Genomic DNA, 25,586 nt, shown 5'->3' on the forward strand with positions numbered 1-25,586 from the left:
CAAACAATCACCAAAGACTGAAAGTAAGAACAAAAATCAGTGATGGTACTGTATGACGTTCCTGGCGGCATATATCCGAACGCACCCTATAACAGAACCCCCACACAGATGCATACACCTGCTAATCTAAAGGCCAGTCCACACTAATGCAACTCCTTGCAACACCTTGCAACAAAACCGTTTTAAGGCCAATCCACACCAATGCAACTCCTTGCAACTGGGATAATGGTTGCTGTAGTTGCAGTTGCAAGAAGTTGCAAGGAGTTGCATTGGTGTGGACTGGCCTTAATTTTGCTTAATCACTTGCTGTACTTAAACATACAATCAGAAAAACAAATCTGTAATTGTTTTTCAAAGATATAGTGTTTTTTGGTTTGCAGCCTGTCCTACAGACAAATACAACTTGCTTTTATGATTCCAGATATTCTTCAGTGTCTGCTAAAGGCCAAACATTATGTACAATTTGGAAATAAGTTTATGTTGCTCTATTGTTTAATGTTAACTGCAAATTCGTCCTAAAGAAAAAAAAAAGCTGAATTCATTGTCAATGTTAAACGTAATAAGTTATTATAGGTTATTATTAAGGACATTTATGATTACTAGAGGTTCGGGCCGTATATGCGGCTCTCACATCTAGACTTTGGCCTGCTATGTGGCCCTCACACCTATGTCACCACCAATCCGATCAATAATTCATAGAGTCATAGTGTCTGGGGCTTTGTCAGAGTACCCATTATACCAGTCTACCTGTGTCCCTTTTGTGCCCATATATGGAAATCTCTGTATGCGTCTGTCTACCTGTGTCTCTTATGCCCATATATGGAGATTTCTGTATCTGTCAGTCCTTGTCCCTTTTATGCCCATATATGGATATCCCTGATGTATGCCCATACCTTGTATATTGGCATGCCCATCTATGGGCATAGTGTTCGGATCTGTGGCTCTGGACAACCGGAGCTCCCATATATGCCTATATATGGGCATATCGGGGTTGTTTATGGTTATGTCAGAGTCATAGTGACATGCCTATACTGGCAACTTGGTGTCACTGACACACCTGAAATGGAAAACAGATAAAAGTAGGTTAACGTTAAGGTAGGGTAAGTGATATTTTTGGGTTATTAAAAAGTTAAAGCTCTATATTCTGATAGTAATCATTGCTACTGTATATACTAGAGTGTTTGTTCAGTAACAGGAGTCTCCCTGTCTCTCCATCTCCTTAATAAACAGAAAACACATGTTCAGGTAGGTGACAAAATGGTAGCCAATCAGGAGAGAGTACCCTTTTTTCAGCTTCATTTTACAGTGTTCCAGTTACAATTTTGTCTGCTCATTTATTTGTCTCATCACTTCCAATTGCGCTTGTTTAATCGGTATCCCGACTTGATTTTCTGTTTAATAAAGAGCTGCCTGGAGAGACATGGAGACCCCTGATACTGAACTGAACATAGAGCTATTTAACACTTATTTTAACCAAAGAAAATCACTTACCCTACCTTTAAATGAATGAATTAATGAATAAGTAAATAAATACAAGCAATGTTTTAATACATTCATAATCATTCTTAACATTGGTGGGCCTACCATAGCTATGCTAGATGGATTTATTTTGAACTATAAGGTTTGTGTGATTCAGTGTTCCCAACCATGGATGTATAAAAATAATGTAGAGTACATTATGTGACCCAGCAAACAAGCATATCGAGGACAAGGAGTGGCTTGTGATTTAGGTCACAGCATTCCCTCCAGGCAGGCAGTCTGTCACCTGATACCCGACGCGTGATCGCTACGTCAGTGTGCTCAAGGCAGAACGGCCTGGGCCTGGCCTGCCTCGATAAACTGGTTTAGCTTCGTCTGGAATGTGTTTGTGCAATGTACAAGCCTCATGTACTTTGCCCTGAGTAAATAAAGGGCTGCTTACAAAACAGGCTCCTGGAGAAAAAGGTGACTAGATCTATTCATTGACACGAAACGTAACGTTTTATAACACTTTAATAGTCTTGATGAGACAGTTTTCATTCAAGGCATTTGCATTTTGATTCGTTGATACAATCAATCAGTGAAAAACGAATTGGCATAGAATGTAGATAAACGTGTGACGCCAATCCCAGGATGGCTTATCAGTGGTTGGACTTTGTTTTGGTGTAGGCCAACGTTGACTTTGAGCAACTGATATTGGCCCCACACGTCAGAAATGTCCACAATAACAGGTCACGTTTGTTTATGGATCTTACTAGAAATGCCTGATTCCGGCTAGTTCACGATTAATTTGTCTCCGTGTTGCTAATTTACACTGAAAACGTTGGGCGTTAAATAAATGAGCAGTAATTCTGATCTATAGCCTAATTTATGGGTTTGTTTACAGGATGGATCTTGTGAAACATACGGGTGGCTGTCACTGTGGGGCTGTCAGATTTGAAGTCTGGAGTTCTCTTGACCTTCTTGTTTTCCATTGCAAGTAAGGATGACCCATATAAGAAAAGTGTGCGCTTCACACACACACACACACACACACACACACACACACACACACGCACACACGCACACACGCACACACGCACACACGCACACACACACACACACACACACACACACACACACACACACACACAACTAATGTATGTTTCTTTCTTAAGTTGTAGCATTTGCACCAAGAAGCAAAATCATCATTTTATTGTGCCAAAAAAGCATTTCACACTTTTACAGGTGAGAATACAATTGAACTGTATAACTAAAAGTAATAATTAGGGTTTAAACATGATGATGGAGCTTCTACTTCATAAGTTCAAGTGACATTATCAATTTAGAATATCAGTTTTTGCTTATCTCTCCTCAGGGGTCTGAAAATCTGACAATCTACACATTTAACACACATGTTGCCAAGCACAGCTTCTGTAAAACCTGTGGAGTCCAGAGTTTCTACACTCCTCGCTCTAACCCTGATGGATATGGTAAGTATGACTGCTAAGCGAGTCATATTTGTCAACCAAACAGGGCACAAAGCATCACATGAAAACACCAAGCAAGCCTTTAGCCTACTGTTGTTTTCTCTCCCTAGGTGTTTCTCCCCACTGTCTGGATCCAGGTACTGTGCGCAGTGTCACAGTTGAGAACTTCTGTGGCGAAAAGTGGGAAGAAAGCATGCTAGCGCACAAGAAAATAAGAGAGATGTCTAAGCCTGCAGCAGAAAATACAGGCCTAGAATAACACAGCTGTGACATCACAGGGTCATCGCTTACGTTAATGAAAAAATATTTTGACATTGTGTACTATTACACGAAAAGCTAAATTCTAAGTTGCAGGTATAGGGTACGTGATATTCCTTTGTTAATATAAGTGTTAAACTATTCTGATAGGATTGCTATAGTGTTTGTTCTGTAACAGGGGTCTCCCTGTCTCTCCAGCTCTTTAATAAACAAAATGCATTTTCAGGTCAGGAAACCAATTTGATCCAATCAGGAGAGATAACTCATACAGGATAAAGAAGTGAAATTAGAAGTCATTACACAAATAAATGAGCAGACAGCATTGGGACTGGAACAATATAAAATTGAAGCTGATAAATTGGTACCCTCTCCTTGGTTATTGGCTGAAAATGTGCAACCCACCTGAATATTTATTTTCTGTTTATTAAAGAGCTGGAGAGGTGGGGGGGACCCGTTATTGAACAAACACTATAGCAATGAATACTATCAAAATATAGTGCTTTAACCTTTTAACAAAAAACATTTAGTTTTTTACCAAAGAATATCACTTACCCTATACCTTTAATATCAGCTCAGATTGCCTCCATAGCCGTGGGTGCTCAGCTACTGTCCGTGCTGAAGTGGAACTCCAAAAAGAAAAAAACAAGACCTTGACTCAGATGCACATTTTTTATTCATGCTACATCAGCCTGACATAGCATAAACTTGACCCACTTCCTTTGGTGTTTTTTTTTGGCTCTGACAGCTCACATTCAAAGTTATCAACTAGAACAAAATACAGATTAATTAACTTTTCAGTGTTTTAACTAGGAGTAATCAGGTGATGTCTTCCCAAAAGACAAGCAAAGAAGAAAATATTATACCACAGTTTTATTCCCCTAACCAGCTCACTCTTTAAGAGTTAGCTACAATCAGTGCGTCCATATGTGCTTCAAACAGGCTCTTAATATATTTTTAGGTTCTTTGGTCCTTGTGGGATCATCTGGAATGTGTTGACAAGCATGTAACGTGAAAAAAATATATAGAGATAACGAAACCAAAGAAGTTGAGTGCGATGACAAAGCATGGCCTCCTGAGAGAAAAACAAGGAGACATGTTTGAGAGACATTGATTAGTCCAGTTAAAAGTGAACATTACATTTATTCTATATTGTACCGTATTGAAGAATCTAATGCTTTGGTTCCACAATTAAGATATAGCCTGTTAACATGTGTGACATTTAAAACAAATATTTAACCAGCAAACAAACGTGTCCATTTGGAGCCTCACCCTGGCTTGTCTGTAGCCCTTTAAGCCTATGACACAGCAGAGACTGGATGGCAAGAGCCAGCTTAGAGGGAGCTCCAGATAGGAGAGATATTTCCTGAGGATGCCAACAGTCACCAAAGACAGCAGACAGCAGTCTGGCAGAACAGACAGAGACCCAGTTAGCGGGATATTGAACAAGATAATGATATTATTAATCTGATAAAGAATCACGTTGTGGCTCAGATCCAAATGACCACCAAACGAATAGGCGAGGTCATATAAAATCGAAGTAATTATAGCTTCAGCCTTACTTCCGTGTTCACATCTACCTACATTACCAACACATCTTTATATCAAACAAAGGCGTCACAGAGGCCCTTTAGATTGATTAAATCCTCTTTTACAAACCTTGTTTGACACAGAAGCACAGCAAGATGTCTGTTTTATATCTACTTCTATGGTTGAGGTCACAAGTTTAGGCTATGTGAATGTTTATCCAGTGGGTCAGATGAACTACAAAGTTGCTGTAGTTGACCCCTTGTCCTAAAATAGAGTGCATCCTGTACTCTCAACATCAAAATGATGTGAGGCCAGGACTCGTGATGTGGAGACGTCTTCTTGTCATTGGACAGGAGGGTGGAACAGTATGGAGCTGTATATGATCTACTGAAAAGACTGTGATGCTGTATGCAGCACTATTGTTACACTAAACCCCTTCACATACTATAGGTGTGCTCCTTAGTGCTGTGGGCTTGTGTATACCATATACGTCAGGTCAAAGTTTGGAGTTTAGCTCTTGATCTGTTAATAAACATCTCTCACGGAAAGCTTGAAATAAATTACAATTGCAAAGCTCTGAGTGTGTGCACTTGCCTAAATACATTTTAAATAAAACAAAACCAATACTAATAATTCAACAATAACATTTAACTTCTCTCGTGTCTTACACCATTGTTTGTTGTTGTTCGTAGTCAAAAGCAAGCTTCCTACTGCCACCATGAGACTAACAAAATGTAGAGGTAAAGCAAAGAATCACAGGAATCATTTGAACAGTAGAGGGTGCTCTAAAGTAATGCAACAGCTCACCTTGAAGCCGTTTTCTTTAGTCTCTCATCATAAATTATATAAATACTTGTGACCTGATGTGTTACATGTTTTTTTTGCCATTTATTCAGAGCTCTTCTCCAGCTCAACCATGCATTACATATGTTGTTACCAATATTCTATTTGATATATTATATTATCTAATTATCACTAATAATTATAACATTATTACTAATTATCAGTTCTATTTGAAAAGAGTGTCTTCACAGAGAGTGGGGCCTTAAACTTACCATTGTGTACTTGGCCACTGGAGGCAAGGTGACTGCGGGTAGAGAAAAGAATAATATTACAGATTGAGACATTAATAATGTGCTTGTGTGTCTTATAATAAATGGGTAGAGGTCTGCAGTTGTAGGCCCTTAGAAACAAGCAACACCAGACAAGCCGTGTTAAAGCAACAACCTGGTTGGTTGTTGAAATGAATTGGCACGTGCCACCCATTGTAAACCATGGGTCATAATTTCTACATGATCTATATCTATATATTCTGCAGTTGCAACAAAGTCTCTTATAACATATAATTCAAGCTGAGAATATACAGTACAAGGCTTCCTACATTTAGTTAAACTATATTTGTTATTGTGAAAAAGGTTTCAGGATTAGGGTATAAGAGCAAGCCAAGAGTAAACAATGTGGCAAATAGAAAAATGACTGCGCAATACAAAGTAACGGGAATCATAAGATCTGATTTGGAGAGCACAGTTCTTAAAAGCGAATGATGACTGGAGACTGTCTGGAAGCCAAGGGTGGGGGTGCTCAGTTATGAAAAAGACCAGTGCAGCAGTCGGTTTGAGGCATCCACATATTGTATGGGATTTTCGACAATATACTCATCACCACACAATACTCCAAACCAGTTTTTTTTCCTCCCTTCGTCTGATGCAACTATGCTGGCAGGCCCCTCCAAACCACAGCTGTCCTCCCACCTCAGGGACATGATTTAGTAGCACTCTTTAAAGCCTCATTTAAACTTTGTTGCACTATGTGCACACCATGCATAACACATCGTTAGCTTGAAAATCTGTTATTTTCGGTGAGCAACACCATCATGAGGCTTAATAGCAGGGCTATGTGATTCTCCAGTGGAGTATCGGTGTGTTTGGATGACCTCTCAGCTATGTAACAGATGAATTATTGAGAACTGAGTGTTTATATGTTTGCTTCTCTGTGGGGGAGAAGGGAGTGTTGATGTGTTAATGTGTGCATGTGTGTGCTTTACAATTGCGGGTCTAAGACTAGATCCTAAAGGGCTAGTTTCAGGGTGTACATGCTACACTATAGATAGCCTTTAGGCTTACATTATACTACTGTATGTGCAAGGAAGATACCAAGTTTTTTATGTAAAGGATGTTAAAAAGTTCAAAGTTTCAAAATCTTAATGTTAGGTTGGTACCTGACTGCTTTGTGGATGGCTATGTGATTGGCATGACCACTCACTCCTCTTTCATCGAAGGTCAGTACCTGAAATGGCAAAATACCCGATTGTACCGGTGAGAATACAGAATCCAGAGAGCTAAATGTGAATTTAAATAAACATAAGCGAAAGGAGTAAGAGATTTGTCTTGGGTTAATGGAAGGGTTTCAGTATGTCTGACAGTAGAGCTGCTTGGCCGCAGACAACTGATATTTAAAAGCCTTCTTTCTGCCTGCATGCTTGCACACTAGAGGAAGAAACGGAAAATCTGGTCAAAGGGAAAGAAAAAGTGCTTGTCTAAAAGGAACTACATTTGTTAGGCTCATTCTTAGTATACCATGACGTTGCCTCTAAAACCAAACATGAAGGGGGGATACCTTAGCCAACAACCATTTTAAGTGACCTATGACCTTTTTTGTGTCAAAATGAGAGAATCCCTTGAGACCGTTCATTCTTGCTGGTCTAGGTATGGGAAACCAAAATCCAGTTGAAACATTAACAAACAGAGAGAGACCCACATTTCTGTAGAAGGCTGGAATGCTGCCAAACCAAGCAAACAATGCTATTTGAAGCTTGTCCTCAAGACCAGGAAAAGGTAGGTTGGAGCAAACCACTCTTCACATAATGTTTCTAGTTAAATACATAATCTTTTTGTTGAATATATAGTAAAAGTGAAGTAAAACTCATCATTTACAATTGAAGGCAAATTTATACTTTGTTGTACAACCCTTTCAACAATGGTGGAAAAAACTGTTGAAAATACATCTTTTTTTGACAGTATATATTCATTATAAATGAACCTTTGGCGTGTGAATGTGTTTCCTCATATATCTCTTGTTTCCTTTTCAGTTTCTGGGCACATCTTTGCTGATGAGCCTTGGCAGGATGGGAGGAGCCAATGTTTATAACTGGGTTTGATAACAGCCGTAAAGTACAATTTATGTTTCGTAGTATGTTGGTGTTGTATGCCGAAAACAGCCGATCTACAAGCTCACAACACATTGCGGATGCAACGCGTTTTGAGCTTGTAGATCGGCTATTTTTGGCATGCGACACTGTTGTATGACGAAGTCCAAATCAGGCTTAACTAGGACAGATAGAAACATCAAACTGTTTGGTCTGAGGGGAGCTGCACGCATCCTCCTACTCTTATGTCCCCTCTAATCATTTTTCCAAGAGTAGTGTTGTGTACAACTTTGGCTGCAAATGTTCATTCGTTTTTCACACGTTAACTATTTTTGTCCTTGCTGAGAGAGACCAGAAGAGACATTGTTTTCATAAATATAAATGCGCCACATTCCTCTGAGCTAATAGTGTGGACAACTATGAGGGACTGATAAGAATCTCTACATAAACACTCAAACATGTCTGCTGTAGCAGAAGCCACATTTCTCCTGGTTTTGGAAAAGGCTAAGAAGACATAACTTGGGCTATACAAAAGGCAAACAGGAGGCCGCCCTGTAAGTACAATGCATCTCAGGCTGCGGAGCATGACAAGTGGATGTGGATGTCATGTTCAGATAAAAAAACAAACATGGAATTATTATGCAATAGGGCACAATACTAACATAAGAAAACAGCAAAAAGTGGTGACACCAAATGTAATTTGTTTATTATTTTGAAAGTATAAAAAAAGAGCTAAGCATACCATGTTGACTGAATTAGCTCTGATGTGCTTGATGATTACAGAAGAGGCCAAGGAGATGCTCCATTCTGCATTGGGGTCATCAGGAAGTTTTCTGAAAGAGATCAAAATGGCTAAAGCTATTTTCTCCATCGCACAACAGTGTTGCTTGCAGACAAGAAGATATATATATGTTTTTAAATCAGTTCTTGTCAGCAAGTTACTGACCTGTACGTAATGTATATCCAACGTACGGTACTGTACATAAGAGCAGCATAATTTTTTTTGTGCTTTTAAAGGTTTAATGACATTCACTTTTACACCACATTCAAAGTCTTTGTCCTGGTCCTTCAAAAGTGTACAAAAAGTTTTAAGTGAAAATTCCATTCCAGTGATCAATGGCAGGTGTTTTTCTCTCACATTTCTAAAGCCTTTTCAACTGCAATGAAAAAAGAAATCTTTGCCTGCGGGTGTCGCTGGTGAGGGATTTTGCCTGTCAATCATCGCCTCTGCTCCGCCCCCCCCAAAGGAAAGGATAGGGGAGGGGAGGGGCGAGGAGGAGAGTGGGCGGGATTAATTGACTGTGACCTCACTGTCGAAGGGCCAAGCTCAGATTACTTTTCAGCCTAATTATTCAGAAAACCCCAGACCACAGAAAATCCACTGAATGTTCTAAGTTCAGTTTTTTTGGGTGTAATTGAAGTCAGAAAACCCCAAATAAAACATTGAAAATAAAAAAAGTGAAAATGAATGTCATGATACCTTTAAGGCATTTTCGTTTTCCAGAAGCACACTTCTAAACGGTGCTGATTTAGCCAACCTTTGAAAAGGATCTCTTTCGGAATGTGACCACCAGGGAGTGCTGGGAAGTCCCGAGGTTAAGGGTCGAAGGGCCTGAGCATCCTGTTCATCTGAAACTACAGTCCAGGGACATCATCACACACACTACCCCAACTAGTCCATTCTCTATACCTCTTAAAACTATGCAACATCCCTAATTAGTAAAATGTTTTTTTCCCCCTATGGCTTTGGTTTTCAGTTTCCCTAACTCTTCGGGCTATACTCCCTCACCTCAGAGACAATCAGACACCTAAAATAAAGAGAGAAGCAGACAGTGGCACAAACGCATACTGAGAGGGATTCAGACCTCTCGGGTCAAGGCAGTTCAAGTGAAAACAAAGTCCTGGGGGTTTCATTAGAAATACAGGTGGAACCAGCTTGCTCATACTGTAGCTTAATGGCCTATTCATACTCGACGTAAGACCCTTAAGCATAAGGAACGGAGGGGGAGACCAAAAAGGGGAGGGGGGATGGGGGGTTTGTCCGTCGATTATGTCATCAGTCAGGTTGAGCTCTGAGCTCAACCTGACGTACCTGACGTACGTTCACTGCTTCCCTCTAGAGGATGAATAGCCTCTTGGCCCTAATCACGTATAAGAAACGTGTAAAACTATGAATGCACAGAATGCACTGACGTAAAGAACGTACCAGATCCTCACCCCCGACGTACGTCAATCCCCATCTCCGTCTAGTATGTACGACACTTAAGGGGGCATTTTACTTTAAAACACATGCAGCCATTTTAATGTCTATTCTAGCTGCTATCTAGCTTTTTTAAGTTCCTTGATTCAGTATTTCAATATTTTATATTCATTTGATCAGACACACCCCCTCCTATTTATTAAACCTATTGAGCTTCAAACTCCATTTTAACCATGTTAGACTCATTGGAAAACACGTCCCTGGTTCTGGTGACTGATATTGCCCTTCTTGCCCTTCTAAAGTTCAGTTACTTTTTTCATTTATTTTCAGATCAGCTATTTTTGCTATTCATTGTATGGCGAAGTATACTGTAGGTAGGGCTTAAGTAGTTAATCAAACAAACAAGAAACTCTTACAGCAGACCAATGTGTAACCTGATGTGTTGTACGTTTGGACAAAAGGTGGTGTGTGTGTGTGTGTGTGTGTGTGTGTGTGTGTGTGTGTGTGTGTGTGTGTGTGTGTGTGTGTGTGTGTGTGTGTGTGTGTGTGTGTGTGTGTGTGTGTGTATGTATGGTGTGAGGGTGAATAGAGGATTTTCCACCTCCCACTTACTTCCCAACAATGAGCCAGGACAGTTGAGTCAGTGGCTGTAAGTGATGAATTAGGTCACAAATCTAATGGCTGTCAGTGGTGTGAGGTTCAGGCATTAGGGGGTGGGTGGAGGGTGCAGGGCTGTGTCACAGGGGTGGGGGCATTGGGGAACTATGGCTGACATCAGGGTTCAGAGGTAGTTTAAAATGATCTATCATGAGATTGAATGCCCCATGACGTGTTGATAACTGCAACCTATCTTGCTCGAAGAGTATTTATTTTTTATCCCAGTTCAAATGGAATTTAAAAAAATATTTGTTTTATTATTTCCCCATGCCACAACGGCAGCTTTAATGACAATTTGGCCAATGATTTAGGTTATAATGAAAGGGGGGGGGGAATCTTCATCTTGGCTTCACAGCTTGTTTCAAGACCTATTACAATGTGCTGTTTCTGACGATCATGTTTTCATTTATTTAATGACTTAATAAATATGACAATTTGTCTTAAGGCCTAGCAACCGTAGTGAAGCAAAAGTGAACACAGAGAGTAAAAAATAAAAATGAAAAAAGGACACCTGACCTTTCTCGAGCAGGATGCAGGCTGAGTATCAGCTTCACTATGGCAACAGTACAAAACGTCCTAGAGTAACCTCCCCAGCCCCCTTTGTGGCTTTGCATGTGGACGTCTAATTGCTTGCAGGCATCTGTATGCAGTTGTTGAACTTTGGCCCAGTAAAGTGATTGGATGAGTGTGTCAGAGAGGGCTTGTTTAGTCTGGTCACATGACCCAGAGTCAGATTATACGTTGTAGTGGGATTGGCTGAGATGTCACTACATGCTGCCATTATTACGCCCACAATAAATATCCCATCATAATGAGTCAATTGTATCTATAATGGTGACATTGTAGACACAATCTTGTCTATTTTGTACAATAGGCATTTACAGAAATATTAAATTGCAAAAAGGCTAATAAATTTGCAGTATTTACAATCTTCTGGTAATATGTGATAAAACCCTAAACAAAAACTAAACTAAACAGTGTAGTCTGATGCTCTGTTTTGTTTATTTGTCTTTAACTTTATATGCAAACTGTGGAGTTGGCTAACCAGAGAAGAACATAGCCAGTGGTGGGGTGAATCAGTGGGGTGAATTGAACAGGGATTCAAGGAAATATCTATTATTATCTATTCTAACATTCCAACTAAATGCGGTTGAATCGCCACCTTAACCACTAAAACTCTCCAGAGTGCTCTATATAGGCCCCTCTCCGGTTTTCACTTTACACTAAATATCTTATCGCCAAAAATAGAAACTCAAGCTTGTAGATTGGCTATTTTCGCAGAATGTCACCCCTAGAATAGGAATGATAGAGTTCATGTGGTTAATATTGATACCTTTTTACACCCCTAGTGGACGTGGTCAGCAAAGGCTATATTCACACCTAGTCAATGCAATGGGGGATGGCACATACTGCTGTCCACCATTGGTACACAGTAAAATCCTGAGTGCTAATTTAACTCTAGAACAACTAGAAAAATGTGCTCCTCAGAGCACAGGTCTCCGCCAGGCTGGGTTGCCTAACCAGGGCCCGCATACTTTGGAAGGCAGTCTTAGCCAATTGGAATGAAATCTGAGAAATCGGACGCATACATCTTGATCACATGACCCCAGAGATAATGTGTACTTATTGCTGTGAGGTTTGGACAAAATCTGTAGGAATAGTAACAACAAATCTGTTTCGCAAAAATCTATCTCATGGTGGCACTAGAATAGGCTGATATGAAAAACAATTGGGTGGAGATTAGCTGCTCACAAGACAGACGGACACACACACGCGTGCGCAAGCACCGACTGATGGACATAGGGACAGGGGCGAAAACATAGTCAAAAAGTTACACATTATAATAGATTTCCCAGCACAGGTCAGTAGCTGCATCAGAAGGCCAGAGTTATACATTTTACATGGGAGACAGAGAGAGACTGATTTGAGACATGACAAAAAGTGCAAATTGAGACATGGAGAGAGGAAGTAATTAAGAGGTAGAATAGGATGAACGTGTGCAGTGAACAGATCTAATGGTGCAGAGCGTAGACAGAGGTCAAGCCAGGGCAAGAGCAGAGGCAGCAAAGCGTGCTCATATCGGGCTTGATCACAAAGGCCCCAACATGCACTGGGGCCCCCGATACTGTCAACACAGCTGTCCTATTCAGCAGGCATTAAAGGGAAAATCCACTTTAAAACAGAATTCACATGTTATCCCTGTGATCTTGGACAGCGAAGTTTAGTTTTGTGAGCATTCACAAGTCTCATCTATAGCCGTTATCAAGAAACAGATGGATCCAATGATGACTTTGCCAATAGTGAGATTAAATGTGTTATTCTGAGGCATGGAATGTTTTTTAGGTTAATAGCTGTTGGCACAATAATGATATAACAGGCCTATCAGAAATGAACCGGCTGTAAAGTTCAAGAGGACAGTGTGAAACTCAATCTACAAATCCTCGTCAAAGGAGCAATTCTGGTTGTAGGAATTACTATTATTTTTGCTAGTAGATTTGTTTTATGCTACTATGACATTGTCTAAGAGTAAGCAAGCACAAGCTGCAAATAAACTTCATACATGATATTTAATTCATATGACGTTCATATTCCTTTTTGAAACAAACAGAAATAAAGATTGATGAATCGTCTGGATAACGCATGACTAAGCTATTTTTGCTGTTAAAAGTGTGGCAGGTGTAAATGCGTAAGGAATCCATCTAGATTAGAAACTAGAAATGCTTTCTGCTTTCCTCTTACATTCAGTGCAAATTGTTATAGTCAAACATGATATAACTTGATGTACAAAAAACATTCTAATCTATTGGCATTTTGTGGGAGCTAAACCTAACAAATGTTTCTCTCTGTGAGATCAAATATGATAAGGAAGGTTTTTATACCATTGATTGCAGGAGTCTAGCCATATATATTGTCTGTATTGTTGTTTTATACTTTTTGAAATATTTAACTTAAATGTTATAATGGAAGTAATATCTTGGATAACACCGTTCCCATGTGGATACCAAAATCCACATGATTCTATTTCATTTTTTTGTGTGAGCAAATTAAAGACAAGATATTGAAGAAGGGTCAAGTGAAGGATGTAGATCTGGACCTTCTTGGCAAGGGAAGTAATGAATAAAGATATAACTGTGGCCAACCAACAGACACACAAAAAGGAAAACAGATCAGAATGACCTACATTGGAGTGCTCAGAGCAGAGCCAAAATGTATCCCAGTCCTTGGCAGTAGGCTTCAGCAGACATGGGAAGAAAAGGAGGGGGGAGTGGAGAGAGAGAGAGGAGGGAGTGAGGGAGGTGGAGAGTGATTCGGGTGAGAGTTCTCCAAGAGCAGTTTAGGCGTGTGTTTTTGGGCAAACAACGAAAACACAGGAGGGGAAAACGGGCTGCACTCCAGACAGTGCTTAGATCAAAGTTCAGCTATGTTCTGTGTGCACAAGATGATAAAACTGTATGTGGTGTGTGTGTGTGTGTGTGTGTGTGTGTGTGTGTGTGTGTGTGTGTGTGTGTGTGTGTGTGTGTGTGTGTGTGTGTGTGTGTGTGTGTGTGTGTGTGTGTGTGTGTGTGTGTGTGTGAAACACCAACAATGTTCTCTGGGGCAGACAATCTGGGCACCATGCCATTTTATTACTGTGAGTTCCAGGTTAGTACCAGAGTTCATGCTGCATTCTTGTTGAGCCAACCTGTATTTAACTACCAAGAAACTCAATCATTTTCTGGTAAAGCTGCAAAGCTCATCCACACATAAATCAGCTTTTGCAGAGTTTCACCTTTTTCCATTAGTTTCACTGTAACATGGCCATGCCAACAGTAAACCTCCCTGCTGGATCAACAACACAAGAAAGAAAAATACAACATCATTATTCTCTCCGCCATGCCGAAAGGCTTGGCCGAGACTATGTTTTGCACCCTGTCCGTCCGTCTGTGTGTTTGTGTGTGTGTGTGTGTGTGTCCGTTGCCCCCTCTGTCTGTGATCAGCTAATCTCCGGCACAGTTGGCTTGATCGCAGCAAAACTGTGCACACACACTCCCTGGATGCCAATTCAGAACCTCTGGCCCGATTTTTTCACATGGGCCTGTTATAGCGCCACCAGGGGGCCGCTTTTTGCAAAACACATTTTTTGACAGTACTCCTACAGATTTTATCCAAACATCACGCAAATGTAGTCATTAAAAAGGTCTTTCAGATTTTTCATAATCCATCCTGATTGACTAAGAATGGCTTCCAAAGTTTGCAGGAGTGCTCTGTTTTGAACAAAATGCCATGCATACAATTTCCTTGACATTTTGCACACATTCACTAGGTCACTTGAAATTTTTCAAATCAGCCTCATGGCGCTATAACAGGCCGATTCGTGTTTTACCTATAACTACACCGATCTGTGTAAAACTTTGTATGTGCACTCCCTAGAGGGCAAGGAAAAACCTCTGCCCATTTTTTACATCTGCCTTTTATAGCGCCACCAGGAGGCCAACTTATGTAAAACAAATTTTTGGATATTAATCCATCCGATTTTATCCAAATGTCATGCAAATCGGTACAAATGATCTCTATCTGTTTGATTTTTCATATTCCATCCTGATTGGCTAAGATCGACATCTAACAAAATGAAAAACAATTTCATTTATATTACTCCTACAAATGTTGTTCAAACATCACGCAAATCGGTACATCTGTACCCGTCCAATCCGTCCGATTTATCACATTCCAGCCTGATTGGCGAATTCCGAACATTGCTGGCCCACACTAACCTACCTGACCTGGCGGAGACCTGTGCTCCAAGGAGCACTTTTTCTAGTTGTATATTTGTTCTCTTATTACTTTGGGTATGAATGGCTTTCAAGTCAAATGACACAAATACTTTGTCAAAGGATTATATTTGATGTTCATTTTTGTGATTTTGACATTTTGGATGTCTCTCAATCTGCTGAAGATGTTTTGTTCAACATACTAATACTCCCATAGTTTAAAAAGTTTGGTAGGGAGAGGAAAAGAAATGAAGCAGTGAAGCAGCATTCTTTATTTTTCACCAACAGACTTACCAAACTCTCAGAGATAAGAAAAATATTAAATTGGCACTTTGTTATCTACCCTCAAGTGAAAAATAAATAATCTGGTTAGTTATGTCCAGAAGCAAAAAAAGCTACAGTAGCTCAACAGCTACAGTATTGATAACTGTGGGGCTACATCTCAGGGGAGATGGAATTAAGTACACAGCAATATGGGTAAGTTCAATAATAAAATCAATGTGGAAAATTCTGATCATAACGTTTACTCAATTACATGAAGAAATATAATGTGTGGTAGTCTACGTCCCATGAGACAAACCTCTAAAGGCCTTTGAGGTCTAATCATTTATATCCCCATTGACACGGACTGGGTGAGGGCTAATACATCAGGCCCTGTTGGCAAGGCTCTGTTGTAGTAAGAATGGAAGAGTTTGATTGGTGGTCAACTTAAGTCACTTTTTGTTCTGAGAAACGGGGGTTGGGTTGGGGGAAGGGCTTGACATGCTCTAATCGGCAGGCATGCTGGGTTCTAACAGCTAATTTATACATTGTTGCACACATCGTGTTTTTATATTATATCATTTATTTTCAGTGAACATATGACAAAGTATAAATTAGGCAAGTCCTACAACTAGTCCTAGACTTTGAGATACGGTAGCTCAAGTATTCTTGTTGAATTTTAACCATGCAGTCTCATTAAAAAAACATAAGTAATCATGTAATGTCTATGCTACAATTTGTTAATGACAAGAATACTAGTCATCAAAATGATTAACTTAAACTATTTTCTATTAACACTGATTTTGTGAATTAATGAGATCAGATATTTCTTTTTTCTTCTATAATAATAACAATATATTAAACAAGAGGATTTCAATATCTAAATGGTCTTCCTTTGTTGCATACTGTAGTCTTACTTACAGAGATGTACCAATACCATTTTTTCCTTCCCAATACCCATAACTTGCGTATTGGTCAATACCAAGTACCGATCCGATACCAGTGTGTAATAAATTAAAAAATATCTAGGACAGTGGTTCTCAAAGTGAGGTCCAGGGATCCTCTAGGACCTAGAGTCTAGGTTCCTTGACATGGTTCCAAATGGACCCATATGTGTGATTGATTGATTGATTGATTAATTGATTGATTACTTTATTAGCAGTTTGCAAAAAAAAGGGTCTAAGCGGATTTAAAACCCAAGCCTATGGCTTGTTTCCATTGAGCTCCTTGTGTGTAACTCTGAGACAGTACAAATGGAATTTGTACACTCTCAAGAATTATGGGGGTTCTTGGAATTCAAAATTTGAGAACCACTAATCTAGGAATAAATAACATTTCCATTATTAATAATTGTTTAAGTGCAAAACAATAATGTAAATAGTAGTGCAACATCAACTGAAGCATTCAAAAGACAATTAGTGTAAATGGTATATCATATGAAAATTACGTGGTATCGGAATGGCACAGACTGGCATACTCGCCGATACCAGCTTTTAGGCAGTATCGGCAGCTTTTCTGATATTGGTTTCGGTATCGGAACAACTCTACTTACTTATGGTCGGCTATGGTGACTCTGGAGGCTGGTATCCCCAACACTGCACAGCTTTTCACAAGTTCCTCTTTACGCTGAGCTCCTTGATTGTAGAAATTTCCTGTATACATTTGGGGCAAAGATTAGGAATTGGATGAGTTATTTAAAAAAAAAAAAGCAGTCAATAGATTTTTTTTTTCAGATAGTCAGTCAGCAATATCTGTTTCACAATATTAGAATATCGTTCAATAATTCTGAGAGAATTACATGTTTTAATTATACTTAATCGTAATCTAATCATTCATTATCTATGCAGCTCATTTAATAAACTATATTTGGAGGCAGCTACAGACACCAAAATGTAAACAAATAACAAATAATAAACAAATTAAAAATGTATTGTTTGTTTCCAATTCACATTTTCTTTTTAAATGATTAGTAAAAGCAGTAAACAATAGTATGTAGGCTAGGCTGCCTTGTTAACCATAAACGGGGACATTTTGCGATCACACAAGCGGAAAAGAAAAAAAGAGTGGAATAATATTCCAGTAAAGGATTTGTACATTATATGCTAAATCCTGGTGAAAACCCTAAGAACAAAACTGATCCAGTTGAGACCAAATAATATTAACAATATTTGTTCAGTGTTTTAAAAATGCTGCCATCACTACAGTTCAAATTATAACAAATAATTATTATTCTGATACCTTGAGATAAACACAGTAAGTGAACTTGGGCCTTGAACTCGACGAGTCTTAAGATAGTCGGCGCGAAGAACATGCATTCATCATCTGGATGTGCAGTTACAATCAGTGCTCTAATGTCACGGTTATCTGCACCAGATACAGGAACCTGCTCGTCTCTAATGGACGAACAACCCATTAAACGTTTAAAAGACGTGGCACTGTTTAGTTGATGTCGATGGTACATCCATTTTATCCAAACAAAGTACGATATAATAACCAAGAGAACAAGGAAAATAACCATTGTTGTGGACCGTCGCCATAAACAATCCGGGTCACAACAAAGCCTCAAACGCCAAGAGTTCCACATTTTATTGCAGTCTGACTGGCGTAAACGTATTAACCACTTAAACCCGATATATTATAACTCGATGCTTAAACGCCATATGGGTAACCGGAGTCCGTCCTCAGGGCTCTATACTAGTGTATTTTCAGTTTTCTGTTATTGAGGGGAAAGCTTTCACTGCTGCATTGCGTTGTGAGCTTGTCGATCTGCTATTTTCAGCGAAAGTTTTCCCCACAATACCGATGCTGGGGTATAAGTGGTTAATCTTCTAATCATAATGAATGTGATAAATGCCGTAAATAAAAGCAGTAACATTTACCTCAATGTACAACAGAATGTTATTTCTTAAATTAGAATGTCTGTAGTAGAGCAGATGATGACACATTGAAATTGATCATAAAAGCTTGGTTGGTCAAAATATATATATATTTTTTTAAATAAATCGAGCAAGTATTGTTTGTGTTTTTAGATCACAACCTCACAACCAACGGGAACTTTGCTTTGCTTGTAGGAAGGATTTAACTGTGACACCACCTGATCCTTACAGGTGTAAAATAAATATCTACTTACAAAAACATAGGTATTTATCAACACATTTATGTTGTGGGACTTAAATTGTATGGGAAAAATCTGGAAAAACAGGCGATAGAGTATAGAGGTTTTCCAATGCGTATTGCTCTTTATCATATAGGAAAATACATGATGTCCTTCCAGGACGTCGACAGACAAATGCGGCGCAGCCTACAGCAGTGTTGCCATGTCCGCTTATTATATGCGGGCTTGTTTTTCTTTGTAAAGTTGCTTGTATTTAAAATATACATATATGCGGGTTGAATTTATTTGGGCTTGTTTCTAAAGTGTAGTTGTCACTTATTTGGGCTTGTTTCCTATATGTTGTTTAAACCAGTGGTTTACAAACATTTTCAAGTCAAGGACCCCACAATGATATGTATTTGTCTGCAGACCCCCTACTGAAAATGATTTATGCCAGTTCAGGGACCCCCATTCAAGATTTGTGCTGAAATGTTTCAAAAATATTCCACTTTTTTTTTCTTTTTCTTTTTTTTAAATAGCCGATGTTTAAAGTTTAAAGTGCTCATGGCTTGGTCGCTTGTTTTCATAGACCTGGTTGCTTGTTTCTCTCGCAGAACCTGGCAACACTGTGCCTACAGCTTGCCCAGTCGTCCACAGTCCGTTAACCCGCGGATTTACAATCAACGATTTACACAACATTCTAAATAGGAATAAGTTTCGCTTCATTGGCTGTCATTTCTAAATATGAGGTGAGTGTAAATCGCCTATCCGTGCCAAAGTTACTTGTTTCTTTGAACTGTTTAAAACGTCATTTCAGCTCTCAGTCTACGCTGAAAATCTGCCTTGCAAGATGGCGACGTGGTTGAGGATTCAAAGGTGAAATACTGGCTAAGTTAGCCAGCTAGCAACAACAACAACATCCCAGATGTGGGATCAATAAACCTAAGTCCTAACATAGAATTTATTCTTAATCTATGGTTGGCCATTATGCATGTTTTTTTTTAAAGTTTCTGGATAAGGTCATCGCTTGCGGAAATGGACCCATCCCCCAATTCAAGCAAGAAATTCAATTGCGTTTATGACAGTATGGTAAAAAGGCAACAATAACATTTGGCAGTCAGGTTTCTTCTGCCCATACATCTAACCATGACTATACCTTAAGTTTAATGGAAGCAGTCAGCAAATGCCCTTGTTAGGTGGATTCTAAATCTGATTGGGAACAGAATTTAACTTCAAAACCACAAATCCGGTTAGTTCGACATAATTTAATGTAATGGGGAAAAAAACATGGCACCACTGATAATTCACATAAAACGTTACGATGCAAAGGTCAAGGTTGAAGACCTAAGGGAGTTGTACTTGTTGTTCTAATCTAGATAGACTGTAGTTTAGGGTCAACTCTACTGACATACAAGATACTTGACTAATCTTAAGAGGTTATGGATACTGATAAAATATCACCCAATGACATCATGGTCAATAGATGACTTGCATTAGCAATTAGTGAACGTTGTCTGGAATCAGGCAAACAAGATAAAACTAACTCTGTCTCGCCAGTTCAGCAACACTTAACTCCAACAATTTGGGTTATATGTAGAATAATGAACAAAGTAAACATTCTATTGATGCAATTAGCTGAGTAACCCAATTGAAAATGTGATTTTCCTAAATCTGCTGTAAGCAGCCATGTAAATTATTAATGATACATTTTTAGCCACTAGGCGGAGATTATGTTTTTGCCCCAGTCCATGTGCCAACTAATCCCGGACACCACTTGACTGATCAGCTGAAATTCCCAATAGGCCAAGGAAGACACTCCCACCCCATTTTTTTCTAATCAACCTGATGGTCCAGATCAGATTCACTTTATTGTCACTTAGATGCACTGGTTAGGTACATGCATGTGAAAATATAACGCTCGGAAGCTCCAATACGATAGTGGCAGTGTACTAGGCCTATTTTGGTTTTGGCCTATACAACTCTTCAACTGTAGATGTACAATTAAAACATAAATGTCCTTTGATTATGATGCAACTCCACATATCCCTATTAGTTCGTGCCCATTCCTGCCTACGGTAACTATATTTTCTACATTTTGCATTTTCTTCAAAACACACTTTTTGCTACTACTACAGATTTTTCCAAATTCACACAAATTGGTACACATTATCTCTGGAGTTGTGATAAACGTATACATATATTTCCATATTCCATTCCGATATATGATTTCCTTCCAAAGTTTGTGGGAGGCGGGGCCTATTTGACAAAAAATGCCTCAAATTCCAAAATGCAGCGTCCAATCTACCCCTATGTCCAATCACACATCGAGGGGCCTTATCGGTGTTAAGCACATAATGGACCCTTCGCTAAACCCCACCCCAAAAGCGATTGTCCAATGCCAGCTTAGCAACCGTTGTTATCCTGGCATAGGTCTGGCAAGCTTTCGTCACCTGCCATAGCTGTCAATGTTATTTCGCCCGCACACACACAATCCTTTGCAACATAATAGCAAGAATAGGAATACCACGATAACGCAATGGTGACTATGAACCAGCAACAGATTCCACGTACCCAAAACCGTTGGAGGGTTCTTTTCCCAAGCTGAAATCTGCGCTTAAACTGCAAGGCTGCATGGCTGTGTTGTTGAACACATACACAGCTTAACGTCAGGAAAGTTACACGACTCACTCGCCCACGTGGTGTCAATGATACTAATCACCGTAATCGTAACAAAATTCAGAATCACAGCGCTGCCTGTTTCGGATTCCGCACGTTAAAGTATATTTATTCATTTGTTCGTCTATTTATTAACTGCTACTGTAGTCTTACCCTGCGGTACATCAACACTCCTGTTACAGTCATGGATCAACTTCAACCTGGTGTTTGCACTTTCTCCATTTACGGTCCGTACATCTATACAAATTACAAACCTTCAGATTTCAAATATAAATTGCTTACCCTATGGCCACAGATGTTAAAATTATGCACAGGACTCTCAAAAGTACCCGTATATTCTGTATTGTTCAATAAAAAGCATATTATAATGTATCGGAGTGCAATACACCTACCAACCGATAGGGTCGCTTAGTTGAAAGCATATGGAGAAAATGGCCACCGATCAGATTAAAATTCATTTTATTGAACAATACGGATGATACGGGTACTTTTGAGAGCCCGTACATAAATGTAACATCCGTGGCCATGGGATAAGCAAACAAAAGAAGAAAGTGCAAACACCAGGTTGAAGTTCATCCATGACGGTTCATCCATGACGGTCCAGAGTGGAGTGGGTGGGGCTTAGCGAAGGGTCCATTGTCAGAAGTGCTGCCATTTTTCAGATGAGGAAATGAAATGCATATCGTAACAAAATGTACATCCAACTCATTCCCCTTTTGCATGAGCCATTTTAGGGTTCAGTTCCATGGTCATGTTAACTTTTTTACCCGCCTACAGTTAATGTCTTTTGTTAATGTTGGAGACATTTAAAAAGAGCTGACTCAAAGCTGGTTATATTTGGAAAGCATCTTATGATATTATTAACTCTCAGCACCTTTTGTATTCTAAATTGCTCGGATTTAGACAACATGACACGTGTAGTGTACACAGTCAGGGTTTTCTGGCTCTTGTTACAAGTGTCTGGAATTAACAAGGGTCTCATACTAACTTAATGTATAGATTATTTATTGTGCTGTATTGCATGGATGCCTTTTCCTCATGCACAATGGAGATTACCGTACTGTACTTTGCTTTTTATTTGTTAGATGCCAAGCACTCAAGAAGTCAAATTAGATGACAAATATCACAAAACAGACACACCACTAAGATCACAATCAGATCTTTATTCATAAGTGCATTACTAGCATGTGCATTTAGGCTTATTTTAGCTCCATCTAACTACAAACCCTAGATGCAGGACTGGTGCAAATGTAGTACATTTGTCTACTAAAATAATATTAACAGAATTAAACTTTTTTCTTTTACATACAAATGAGGCCTGCTATGAAAACATAATGGGTACCATGTCAATCAGAACTATCTATTACTCATTTCCATATGGTTTTAGGGAGAAGTAAAGGCACCAAGGGGAGTTAGTACTTACCATTTAACTTTACATTTTGAAAAATCGTTAAAGATGTGATCTGAAGGGCTGACCTGCCTCTCTTAGACCGGGCATTTGACTGGGACTCATATTTAGACCAACATTCTGGTGGCATCAAGGAATCCAATATTGTTTTCATACAATGCATACATGCTATATGACACACCACAAATTGTGAAGTATGTAAGATGTAAAATGAACTCCATTGTACATAATTCTCTCTGAACACTTGTTATTGGATTCTTAAATTATGTTGATGCTTTTTTTTGCTTTCTACATCCTGAATGCCAGCTCAGTGACCTTGTGGTTAAAGTGTCCGCCTTGAGACTGGGAGGGTTCAATCCTTAGCTGAGTCATACCAAAGACTTACAAAGTAGTACCCAATGGCCCCTGATTGGCAGCATCAGGGGCTGGATTGGGTTTACAGGCTGCAGCATAGACCAATTATTTGTTTACTAACATTGAGACTGGACGCACAGGTGATTGTTTCACGCAATCAATTCCCAACCTGTTGTTTTGGGGTGTGCTGGTTTCAGCACACCCCAACCCCCTCTTGTGTGTTGGCTAGTGAGGCGCGTCCTAGCGAGACCTGACAGAATGCACGCATACTGGTTCTTATCAGTGTGACGTCGTCTGTTAAGGGGTCTATAGAACAAATGAACTAGATCGTTATTCGGCTTCAGCAGGTCAGTGAGATCAACATTTTAATATTGCGGAGGAAAAGATCTGTTTGTTTTGTCAGTTCTTGCACCGGCAAGATTTTCAAACTATTCGAATACCTCCGCTATAGCTGAACATCATGTGTGATTGGTCATACACTAATGCGCTCCCCGTTATGAAGAAAGGTCGTCTGAGCAGGTTAGGAGGTACAAACCTCTGTAGGCCCTCTCTGAGCGACTACAAACAACCAGATGGCAATTCATTAAATGGAGAGAGATAACACACACTTTGCCCACTGTGTAAAAAACATGGTAAAATCCCCATTCCAGCTTTGAATACTAATGTTCAGAACCCAAAGCAAAGCTGCATCGATTGAAAACTATTTAATCCATGCCAAACTTTGTTTGGTTTGGGAAGCCCTGCCCAAGCGGAAAAAAAGTTCTAGTTTGTGTCGAGTGCGCTCAGAGATGTTGAACACAACGTGTCTTGCGTCTCTGACACACATTAAGAAAGGACACAAGAAAGGGCACATTAAACTATCCATCGATATATATATACTTTACCCTGAATATGAACAAATCTGTGTTGAAATTATTGCAGCGGACGTCGCCATTTTGGGCAAACTCGGACACAATTCTACGAGTAACAAACGCTCACGTAACACCCGGTTGGCGACAGGGGCACAAGTTTCAACATAACAGCGATCAGAAACGCGATTGTCTACTCCGTGCTAGGATTTAGCAAGTGTGCAATCGCTGAAATCAATGAGATTGTTAATAATTCATGATAAGACTTCATGATGATATGATAAAGTTAAGTTATAGTGATATATTGTAGATATACGAACGATGATATATTGTAGATATACAATGCTTAAATGTCACCAAAGTTGAAGCCTATTTCTGGCCAACAGACATTGCCTGTTTCTACTAAGTTCTGCTACATCTATTTCTATAAGTTCTATAAGCTTCCAACCTACACAAAATACACTATACAGTAGATACTGTATACTATATGTTCTATACCATTACTGGTATACCGGTACTTTATGTTCTATATTTTCTTTGAATTACAATTTTAGATAATTGATAATGATGTTAAATGTGTTCATAGTTTTCTTTCACAAGTAAAGTTTTCAAATTTGGCAATTCTTTTTTTTAAAAATGTTTCAATTTCAACATACATGAATGTATCTATGATTATAACCCTTGGAGGACCCATTCAATTCCCCTGGGAGGCTGGGGGCCCATTTGAATGTCCACCTCTGTGGGTATTTTAAAATTTAAAATGGTTGAAGGCCAGTCACTGATGCTGCAGCCATAGTCCTTGTGACATTCTAGCACCATACTAGTGTCCAGGTGTACTTGTACATTAAGCTACCTTGTGCTAAGGAAATGTATAGCCTGAATGCATGGTGCAAAACAAGAAAGCCTTAATTTGTGGAGCTGTTTCAGTTGAATTTAAGAATCTTGTGTGTCTATATTTGTTATCTTTTATAGTGGTCCTTTGATGCTGCTTTAGATCCCTGGGTGGGAGGAGAGGAGAGTGATTGTTTTTATTTTATTTTTCAGTGCCTTTATTTCTTTTTTGCTATTGTGTTTTATGTCTTGTGATGTGAGAGACAAATAAAATAAATAGGGTTGACCCAATTACTTCAAAGCTTCCTTCGATGCCATGGGATTTTAATGGGAAAATAAATATTTGAATATTCAAATAACTTTTTGGGGGTTTTCTGAACTGAATAAAGTTCGGTGAGGACTGAGGATGAAGCTGTATTATACTCGATGCACCTACGCTCTGGGTTCTGAACAAAAGGTCCACACCCACTATATACTGCTGGAATGGTTATTTCTTTACCATGGAACTTCACTTCAACCTCTGATGTTCTTTGACAATTTGTTTTGAGATTTCGCCATTTCTGGCAACAGACACAGTGGACAAAGTGTGTCTGCGCTATTTCTCTCCATGATTTCATTTTGGAAACTAATT

At 39.2% G+C, this 25,586-nt stretch overlaps 2 protein-coding genes across 6 annotated transcripts in view; one reads left to right on the forward strand and one right to left on the reverse strand.

Moving 5' to 3' along the window:
- Nucleotides 1–3,227: 3,227 nt before the first annotated feature.
- pigl (phosphatidylinositol glycan anchor biosynthesis, class L) lies at nt 3,228–18,273 on the reverse strand. Its single transcript, XM_080436509.1, has 7 exons — nt 17,983–18,273; nt 17,297–17,396; nt 8,621–8,711; nt 6,952–7,019; nt 5,789–5,820; nt 4,476–4,609; nt 3,228–4,278 (listed from the first exon to the last, which is right to left on the reverse strand). The coding sequence occupies exons 1-7, from the start codon at nt 18,260–18,262 to the stop codon at nt 4,150–4,152; spliced, it is 834 nt and encodes a 277-aa protein (XP_080292635.1). The 5' UTR covers nt 18,263–18,273; the 3' UTR covers nt 3,228–4,149.
- Nucleotides 18,274–19,454: 1,181 nt separating this feature from the next.
- ncor1 (nuclear receptor corepressor 1) overlaps nt 19,455–25,586 on the forward strand; it is a 71,745-nt gene continuing 65,613 nt past the window's right edge. For all 5 annotated transcript variants that reach the window (XM_080436400.1, XM_080436402.1, XM_080436401.1 and 2 more), the window contains exon 1: nt 19,455–19,587. The gene's annotated coding sequence lies outside the window, so the exon portion shown is untranslated. The remainder of the gene's footprint in view (nt 19,588–25,586) is intronic.

Source organism: Gymnoscopelus braueri (assembly GCF_963280865.1).
Source record: "Gymnoscopelus braueri genome assembly, chromosome: 8".
NCBI classification, from domain to species: Eukaryota; Metazoa; Chordata; class Actinopteri; order Myctophiformes; family Myctophidae; genus Gymnoscopelus; species Gymnoscopelus braueri.

What these genes read in the sequence shown, in the direction of transcription:
- pigl (XM_080436509.1), bottom strand. Translation starts at nt 18,262, where the DNA reads ATGGTTATTTTCCTTGTTCTCTTGGTTATTATATCGTACTTTGTTTGG. An exon ending in CAGTGGCCAAGTACACAATG is followed by an intron (nt 4,610 to 5,788) that starts GTAAGTTTAAGG and finishes CTGTTCTGCCAG; the next exon opens with ACTGCTGTCTGCTGTCTTTG. An exon ending in AGGGCTACAGACAAGCCAGG is followed by an intron (nt 4,279 to 4,475) that starts GTGAGGCTCCAA and finishes TTTTTCTCTCAG; the next exon opens with GAGGCCATGCTTTGTCATCG.